Source organism: Embiotoca jacksoni, unplaced genomic scaffold, assembly GCF_022577435.1.
Source record: "Embiotoca jacksoni isolate LCO1_2020_lvr unplaced genomic scaffold, fEmbJac1.0.p SCAF_17, whole genome shotgun sequence".
Taxonomy (NCBI): Eukaryota; Metazoa; Chordata; class Actinopteri; family Embiotocidae; genus Embiotoca; species Embiotoca jacksoni.
This window is the reverse complement of record NW_027185307.1, coordinates 9872596-9882595: the sequence shown is the minus strand read 5'-3', so window position 1 is coordinate 9882595 and position 10000 is coordinate 9872596. Positions and strand designations below refer to the sequence as shown.

At 43.9% G+C, this 10000-nt stretch overlaps 1 protein-coding gene across 1 annotated transcript in view; it reads right to left on the bottom strand.

Moving 5' to 3' along the window:
* Nucleotides 1-10000, bottom strand: part of zfhx4 (zinc finger homeobox 4) — an 88191-nt gene that overhangs the window by 53341 nt on the left and 24850 nt on the right. The window contains 4 exon segments of the mRNA XM_069151544.1: nt 2989-3530; nt 5323-5617; nt 6042-6260; nt 6787-9310. Coding sequence (XP_069007645.1) covers nt 2989-3530; nt 5323-5617; nt 6042-6260; nt 6787-9264 — 3534 coding nt within the window. The 5' untranslated portion in view covers nt 9265-9310.

Here is a 10000-nt window from a genome sequence, read left to right as displayed (position 1 = left end):
ATAATACCACTAAAGTGAGCTGCTACACACTCTCCAGATACTAATAAATTCTGTATTATGAGAGATACTTAGTGGTAGCGTTCTCATTAAAAAAACACACCAGGACCAATTAGATCTCCTAAATTTCCTGCCCAATAGGCAGCGAGGTGTAGACCTCCGCTTTTTCCATGTAAGGCCTGCGACTTCCTGCGCCACCTGCTGTGCCCTGGACACCAGATGACTTGATGTCCATGTGCTGCTAATGTCATTTCCTTCTTGCTGTTTCAAAGTCTGGAAAAAAAAAAAAAAAAAACCCTCTTTCAAACTCTCAATTCCCCTTAGAAGTACTCCATTGCTGCTACAAAGCAGCCATAAAATCTCCTGAATATGCTTTTTGTTTGTATCTTCAAATGGTTTCCCATGCCATAAAGATATTCTGTGTTTCCAAAAAAACAGATGGTAAAGTCGTCAACACTCTTTTATGCGCCCGGCCAAGCTACCTCTATCCCCATGTGCTTTTCACCTCTGCCAATACATAAAAGGAGAGGTGTTTTTCTGGTCAAATAAAGAAATGATTTTTTTTTTCCTCTGCAGCTCTCTCTCTGCTCTGCCTCGGCTTTCTCTCCCTCTCTCTCCCTCTGCTTTACCACCACATGTCCAAGGGTAAAATAGTGGAATTTCTGCCAGAGGCATTAAAAATCGTCATCTGTGGAACAGATTTGTTGAGGCCTGTGGGGTAGGTGGGTGGGTAGATGAGGTACAGGGGTGTATGGGTGCAGTGAGGGGGCATTGGGATGACCCTCACTTGCCTTGGCTAAACTGCTATGTGTGCGTGAGCCTAAAAGGATACTCCCATGGTTAACTTTACTTTCTTGGAAAGTGAAATGAGAACAAATTAGGAATGAGTTCAGACAAGCCTCTTGGTTACATTTCTGTGCTGTTGATAGTGCTTCTTGTGTTTCTACATTTAATCACAACTGATAGAAATATAATTTTTACATGATTAAATGGTTGCCAATGTTTAGTGTATCCTTGGTAACCTATCTGCTTATTGCCTCATATTTAATCAACTGAAACAGCAGCCAAAAGTTGGTCAACACTCTTGTATGCTTGTGCACACATGTACACAAAGCGAGAGGCACATATGCCAAAGTGTTCTGCTGATAGTGAGGAGATCCTGATTTGAGTCAACTAATCAATCTGATCCTATAGGTCAGGACCTAAGCTAATGTAGGGCAGTGTGTAAGCAGTGTGTTTGTTAAGAATTTATAAATTCCCCTCGAGCAGAGACATCTCCAACTCATCCCATGCCAAGTTCAGCCTCTGCCAGACTGTTGGACAATCCTGTGTCAATAACTACATCCTGTTGCAGTCCACTAGGACTGTTTTAAATAACGCTAAGACAGCCAATGTGCTTAATCCAGTTAAGCCTTAAAACTGTAAGTAAGAATCAGTCACAGATTTTCAAATACAAGTAATTCCTTAAAGATTACTGAGCAATACAGGCACGACATTCCTAAAAAAAAAAAAAAAAGAAAAAAAAAAAAGGTCAGTTGAGGAATACTCCTTTATAAATGTAATGTTGCAAATTGAAATCATACAACTTTTGCATTTCATGTATCAAGTTTTTGTCAAATACAGTTACTGAAACATAAGAACTCCTTTTTTCTAAATAAGAGTAAATAACTGTGATGAGATCTAATCATTAAAGTATCAAAGTGGGTAAATCACTGTAAAAACAAAATAGTAAATTTGGATTCTATTTAAAACAAAACGTGTTTTCTAAATCTTCTTAATGTCTCCCCATGTAAGGTCCAACAGACACAAACACGTGCACATACACACATAAACACCTCCCGTTGCCAAATGTTGCATAGAGTAGTAAAGAAATCCTCATTAATGTAATGCACTTGATCCTGTCTTGTAGGTCAAGGCCTTGGAAATGTAACAGCATCCTATTAAGCTGAAGGAGACGTCTGACAGACTAAATCACCTTAAATATATAGGAGCAGAGAAAGATGCCAAATATCGGGCATGTTGGAATTTCTTTGCAGGAACTATTTATTGCTCCGAGTGTGAAGAGTTTAATTAGTTAAGTAACAGATTCCCTGTATTAGTTTAGCGCTCTGATGGGCAACTTGTGTGGCAACACGACGGCAGATCGTGATTAAATAAGCCAAAGCAAAAAAGGTTCTCCTAATAGCCTAAAGAACAGGAGAGAGATAATGCTACCAAACAGTATGTGTTTCTGGTTTCATTAATGAAACGTATTCAAGATACACCTATTTGTATTTTCATTAACACATATATAGCCTTACTTTTTACAATAATTAAAGAAAAAATATTCTGCATTAAAAGAAGGTTTTGTATAGTTTCAAAGTTATTAATGTGTATATGTGCATCACGTATATCTAGAGTACCTGAGTACTTCCATTGTACTGTTGTCCAGTAGACTGTGTTGCTAACTCGGCTGTACATGTAAACACATTTTTGAATTATTAAGAGCTGGAAAAATGAGCTGAAAAAACAGCTGAAGATAATCAAAACTTTGAAATATTCTAAACTCGCTGATAAAGCATGACTTGTGTATAATTAACAGAAACAGTAGTGCCAGCTGGTCACAAGCAGGAAACGCACCCATGTCGGATGGAAATCATCCTCGGTACTCTCACACTGACCTTTTCCATCTCTGTCATTCCGTTCTCATGGGAACTTTATATCTGTGTGATGCTGCAGTTAAATTATTTTTAAACAGAGATATGTGGGCTTTTTCTGAAGCTGAACGCTAATCCTGTTTAATGTATACTGGTAAGAAAGCTATTATAGTTGTATGTTATACAATAAAATGTCCTGCAAAAAAAGTGACTCATCAAATACATTTTTTTCTCTTTTTCAAATATTTTTTAGATGTGCATTTTCTGCCTCAAGCGTTGGCAATGTTGTTTTATTGTTGGGATTTATCTTTTTTCGCAGGATACCAAGTGGGTAAACAGCGGGTTTTTTTTTTACCTTGTAGAGGCGGATGGCAGACTCATGCCTCTGGTTGGTGGCATGTAGCCTCAGTTTATCCACGCTGTTGCTGTAGTAGTCACAGGCGTTGCATTTGAGGTGCACAGGGTTGCCAATGGCCACGCACTTTAATCTCCACTGGTTGGCCTTGCCTCCTTCCTTGATGTGGGCCACCAGCTGGTGCTTCTGCATGTGCTTGTCTGTCTTGCAGTGCAGCTGAAAGTTGGCTTTAAGCTGAGTGTTGTAGCTGCAGAGCTTGCACTGGTAGACATCGCCCACCACGCAGCGCCACTCCTCTTCGGGCAGAGAGCGCTCGGCGTTGACGTGGGCGCTGAGAGCCTCCAGGTTGTCTGTGGAGTAGCAGTTGCACACAGCGCACTGGTAGAGGCGCAGCGAGGGATCGTTGATGGGTGGCGACAGGGAGGAGAGGGAGGGGTCTGATGAGGACATACCCCCCATTCCACCCGGGGACACCATGGACAGGTCGTCTGCCATCAGTTGACCACTGGCAAGACGCAACTCCGCTGATAGGTCACTATTCACTATAAAGAAAATGAGTGAAAACACAGGTTATACTGGAGAAGGGAAATAGAAATTGAAGTGTAAAAGGCAGAACTTCAAAAAGGATTACATACATGGAAACACAGAAAGATAACATTTCGGATTGAAAAGGAGCAGCACACTCAGCAGGAGGAATGGCACATAAAAACAAAGAGGTATGACAGAAAGACAAAGCTCTGGTGAAAATGAAAGGCTGGCATGCATTTGCAGTGATACGGGACAGAGAGAAAGAGAAAAGACTCTTTTTTATTAAATTAAATTAAGTGTGGAAAGAGAAGTGAGTCTGCTATGCAGGCCTCTCTCACACAAAAGGATTTGATAAAATAAAGCCTCACAGAGGACTAGGGCTCCTTACAAAGTCTTGTCTATAAAAAACCTTAATAGGATTGAATCAGGATCAATTACAATCATCCTTTTCAACTTGCTAACTCGCTCATCAGGTAGCTTTAATTACTGCTCTCAGCAATGGTGGGACAACGGTTTTAGGGCTCCAGGCTTTTTTCACATCCACACACAGATTTGAAAAGCTGATCAATGCATTACACGCGGTGTCTTTTTCTTCTGCCCACCCACCCTCGGACAAAATAAAAACCGATCTGCCATTCATACAAAAGTAATTAACTCTTTCGTTTGATCCCTTCATTGTCGCTCTATGCGTGCTCCTAAAGCTTGTCACGTCTTTATTCAGATAATATCGCCACAGGATGTCGACGATTTAAAAATGACACAACATCTGACTTTTTGTTTACAGTAAAAAAAAAAAAAAATCTAATTAGTGAATTCCTAAAACTGTGTTTGGGTATTTTTCATAGGTGCATATTTTAAAAACAAGTTTACCTTAATGTGGTTGTAAAATGTGAGTAGAAATGTAGAATGTGTAAATTTACAATTTAGCATGTCCATGCAAATACACTATTTCTAATCTATGCATGCATTTGTATGCTAGCATTAGAATATATATACACATATCCTGCTCACACCGTGCACCCATGTACAGCTGCGATCACGATGGGGAGCTGTGTGTTATCAGTGTAATTCACTGTGAGTACATCTGCTAGCTGGGCTGTGACCTCCACACTAGAGGAGGGAGTGGGTGTGTAACACTGCAGGGTCATTGTTAAATCTCTCTCACTCTGACGGGAATCCGCTTCCTGCTGTGTGTGAGTGTGTGTGTGTGTGTGTGTGTGTGTGTGTGTGTGTATGTATATATATATATGTGTGTGTACATGTGTGTTCTCTCCAGGGTGAGCAAAGGTGGTGTGGTGTGTGTATGGGGGGGATTAAGCTTATTTAAGAAAATTACAAATGAAAGATTAAGAATAATTCTCATGTGGCATCTCATAATCATTTTTTAATCAGTGAGAGGGGTCAAAGAAAGGAGACAATGACAGAGGGACAATATGAGAGCAGAGATAAGAGGGAAAGAGAAAGAGAGGAGAGCGAGGGAAGGGGGCTGAGGCAAAAAGAAGGGGAGCCGAAAAAGAGAAGGTGAGAGGGCATGGAGAAAAATGAAGAGCAACAAAGGAAACACAGAGATAAAAAACAATACCAAGATCGCATCAGATATATGAGATTAAACGGATAAAACTGGCCGAGTGAAAAATGAGCCCAAGAAAACTAAAGGGGCTCCAGGGCAAAAATATTAAGAAGGGAAATACTTAGTGCTTTGTCACACCCTCAGCAGAAATCCCTTTTTTCTGCTTTTTGATTGACTATTGTGTCAAATGTATCAGGCATGGCTGCATTTTAGTTTTTAAATCTTGTATCACTCACCTAAACCAGATCCAAGAGCAGCTGCGGTTGCAGGATCTAGCTGAAACGGGTTGATCATCATCTGGGCGTCTGGACCGCTGCTGCCGGCTGGGCTCTCCAGTTTTACACCTGCGAGACCCATGTTCTGAGCCAGGTAGTACTGGTAAAGCTCTGCCTCGGCCGGGGCCAGGCCCAGGTGGAGGCTGTGTTGGATCTGCTTCATGTTCTGCTGCAGCAGCATCATGTTGTGCATGTGCTTCTCGCTGGTCATGTGGATTCGCAAGTTCCGTGCCACGTTGGTCTCGTAGTCACAAACCTGATGGAAGCAGAGTGGCAAAGAAATTATATAATAGGCTATCAGACTGGTTTGATTATTATCAAAACTATTGTTTTACACTTCAAATTAAATTATAATGAATTATAATGTGTATCAGTTACAGCTGTATAATGTGTAAAATGGGCATTGTCGATGACAGCAGCAGCATTGAAGGCCATCCAAGAATTTTAGTATTGCAGTCATGATGCTACATTTCTAATGGATTTTACAATACTTGGAGATAATGCTAGAATATATGAGAAATTCTATTTTGTACCAAAGGTCAGATGATGTGGCAAAAAAAAAATAATAGACACAGTGACGCACAGGGAAATAACTGGCTCATTGTGCACACAGTGCAACAAGCAAATTGGTATGTTGCTACTACCACAGAGTTACAATGATACTCTGTTTGTTTCATTACCTCACAGCGCCAAGTCGGCTTCTGTTTGGGCTTGGATGGTGAGGGAGCACCGCAGCCTCCACCAAGGCTGGCACTGGGCACAGGGTTGGCATGGTTGTGGTTGTGGTTGTACTGTACCTCACTGCCACCATTCTGGAGTGTTTGTACGTTGTTCAGATGCTTGTCCGACTGCATGTGGATGCTAAGGTTGCCTTTGGTGGTGGTTGAGTAGTTGCACACCTAAAAGACAATAATTCGTATTTAGAATGAATAATAATGATGCATGATAAACATTAAATGCATCTATATCAAAGACTAGTTGGTAACTGATGCATACTTTGGCATTCAATTAATTATTTTTGTAGATGTTTTGAAATAATTACATTCACTTTTAAAGCTGCAATAGGCGTTGTTGAATAGAAAGAGACAAACGCATTTAACTACCTCTTTCCGTAAAGCTCAATTGCTATAGAGGTTTCATAACTGGCCAGCTGCTTGTGCCTCAAAATTTGCTTCAAAAGCAAATTACAATATCAGTGTTGCCAGGATTATGGTATGGTGGTAATGGTGGTATATTTTCTATTAGTTTATTTCTACTAAACTCAGCGACCTTTTTTGGTTAAATCAAATATAAAATACTGCTCATGAAACCCACACCCAAAAACAAAGATCACATGTGCATTATCTTAATTTGAAAATTTCAAAAAGATACAAAAAAAACAGAGATAATGGAAATCCATGGACATGAAAAAAAAAATGGACAGACCTCACAGCGGAAAGGCTTGTATCCACAGGTATAGCTTTCGCCTCTGGCTAAACGAGGATGAGGCTGTCCTGTGCGGCAGTATGCACATGATCCACCAGACTCTGGATGTTTCTCTTTCATATGAGCGTCCAGTGTCTGCTGGTATTTGTAGTGCCAGTTACACTTGGGACACTTCAGCGTCTTGCAGGAGTTACGTGAATGCATCATCGTCATATGCCCCCCCAGAGACCGTGAGGATCCCAGGACCGTGTCACACTTGGGGCACTCGACCCCACTACCTGGGGATCCTTCACCTGGACCAGGGGTGCCAGGAGTTCCTGGAGTTCCGGGCGTACTAGCATTTCCTGTGTGTTGATGTAGAGGCCCAGGACTCTCGTCATCTCTGCGCAACATCATCATGTCAAAGGGGTTGGAGGATGGCGATAACCCATCCCGTCCTACCAGGCCTTCACTGGTTGAATCATTGCTGCTCTCCCGCTCTCTGGCAGCTACCAGGGCAGTGGACAGGCGGCTCTTCTCCATCTCCAGCTTCTCACACACTGGCAGGGAGGAAGAGGAGGTGGATGCAGGGCCTTTGCTGTCACTGTTCAACTTTAGCACACTGTTGGAAAGGGGGGAAATACTTTGGTTTAAGAGAGGGAAATCTTTGCTACTGGTGCTGTTGGCCCGCTGGCCTGTCATCGCCATGGTCATGGCCTGCTCCTCCTCCTCATCTGCCTCCATTTCTACTCCACCTCCACTGGAATAAGCATCTTCATCCTGCTCTGGACTCTCTCCTCCCACTGTACCGGGCTCCCGCTTGATGGGCGGGTACTGGCTCAGGTCCGGCCCATTGGGTTGCAAAGTGCATGTGTCCCTAACGTGGCCTTTGCAGTCACTATCAGAGTTCCGACCTTCCAGGTTGCCACCAGTGGCAGCAGCAGCAGAACGCCCGCTGGGGGTTCTCTGGGCACCAGCCCCTCCCCCGAGGTTTGGGTTGGTCTCAGCCTTTGGCATGGTTTTGGTTCTGGGGGTTTGGTCAGTAGAGGAGCTGCTGGCACTGCCCTTCAAGAAGGCAAAACCTGCCTGAAGGGAATCTGCATTCTCCCCACTACTGTGGAAAGCATTCCACAAGCCGCGGAGCCCTGTGTCTGGCCCTAGGAAGTTGGCAGGTGAGGGAAAGTGGGGTAGCACAGAGTTTTGGGGTTTTTTTGGTTCCAGAAAGCTTATAAGAGGTTCTTTGTCCTTGCCGATGCCCTGGATGATAGCAGAGACGTGCTTGTTGCTCAACAGCTTCTGCTCCTGCTCATTCAGGGTCATACGGTGGTCATGGACAGCATGTGTCACGAAGGAACGGCTGTAGCCAAAAGACAGCTTGCACAGGAAACACATCAGCACAGGCTTCCGCCGTCCATCGGCCACGCAGCCCTCAAACTTGGACAAGTCCACATTGTTGGGGACATCTTTGGACACACAGGAGTTTTTGGCTGCACCATCCGCCGTCAGATAGTCTTTGTCATTCTTGTGGCGGAGGTCATAGACACGGAAAGTGTGCAACACAGGACCAGCGCCCGCCAGCCCTCCAGCTGAGGTATTTGGGAAGGAGGGGTGGTCGACCGCTAGGGAATTACTCCCAAGGGATGAGGCGATGTGGAAGGTGTTGATGATCTGGGGGTAGAAGGACATGGGTGCAGCGGGCTGCTCCAACCTCTCCCCCCCATGGCCACTGTGACCAGTGTTGGCCTGGGCATTGGGGAAGGTCTGGGGGGACAGCAGGCCCCTGAATTGGAGAGACCCAGAGAGCCCCCCCATGTTGCCACGCTGCTCTTTGGAGTCCTCCAGGATGAAGGCAGAGCCATCGGGCTGGTAGATGATCTCACCGCACAGGTTCTCCACATCACTATCCTCTTCCATCTCCATCTCACTGTTCATTCCCCCCCCTTCTGCAGCACCCACCGCATGGTCACCTTCATCTTCACTCTCCTCCCCAATCATCCCTTCTACCTCCTCACTCTCCTCATGACCTCCAGCGGTAGGCAGGCGGGCGTTGGGGCAGTGATGCTCCATGTATTTTTGTAAACTGGAGAAGGAACTAGAACATTCGTTGCAGGGGATCTCCTTTGCCGGTGCCACTGGGGATGTGGCAGGGGCAGAACAGTCCGAACCCAAAGCTGCTCCTCCTCCTCCTGGTAAAGTTCCGGTAACACTCCCTTTGTTACCGGTAGTAAAGCTTTCTCTCCGACTCTGTTCAGTAACAGGGTCGGTGGTTGCACTGACAGTGGTGGGGGTAATAGGGGACCTCAGTGGGCTCACAATGGGCTCTCCAAGGCCATTCTCCGGCTCTCCAATGGCGGCAGGTGACGATTGGTTGTTGTTGGTGTTGGTGACACTGGTCTCCATGGCGACAATGGAGTTGTCCTCAGCAGCAGTATCCAGCCTCTGGCCACCATGTTCCTGCTGCCGTGACGACACCATAGGGGGAGAGTCACAAGTTGCCATGACGACCACTACATAGGGATCTCATCTCATCCAGCCCAACAGGGACCTGAGTTGGAGAAAGAAAATAAACAAAATACATCAGAGATTCAGTAAACGGGATTTAACAATAAATTTTGTAGGCAAATTCTGAACCACCATTAACTTTATTCCCATTAATTCCAAGGTACTTTTAACCCACATTTAACCCCGGTGTGAATTATGCTGTTATAAGCCTCATTTGGATGACATGGATTTTGGGCTTTTAACATTATAAACTCTGCTCATTTATTTCAACATAGTCCAAAGGGCATATGTTTGTAATTTTTCTGCCCCCAGTCAAGTTTGAATCATAAACACGAAGAAAATAATATCTTTCACAAATCAACTCCTTCACTTTGGTCTTAGGCTGTCCGTAATGATGAGCAAAATTACCACAGATTGTGACAAACATTTTGATGAACATCTTATGCAAAACCATTCCAATTCAAATGGTGCTCTACAGAACAAAAGAAAAAAAGAAAAGTAGCTAGCACACAGACAAATTTTGAAAAGTAAAGAAATCAAGTATTGACTGCTACCACTTGCACCTTGGTCGACATCTGTACATCCTTGAACAAAACTTTTGTTTCTAATTGATCCCAAGGACCAGAGGTTGGAAACAGGAAATTAGTTACAAATGAACAAAGCAGGTCTCATGACAGTCGGCAGTAGGGAGGTTTATAGGAATAACCCAATCCTCTGGTAAACAGACTTTTTG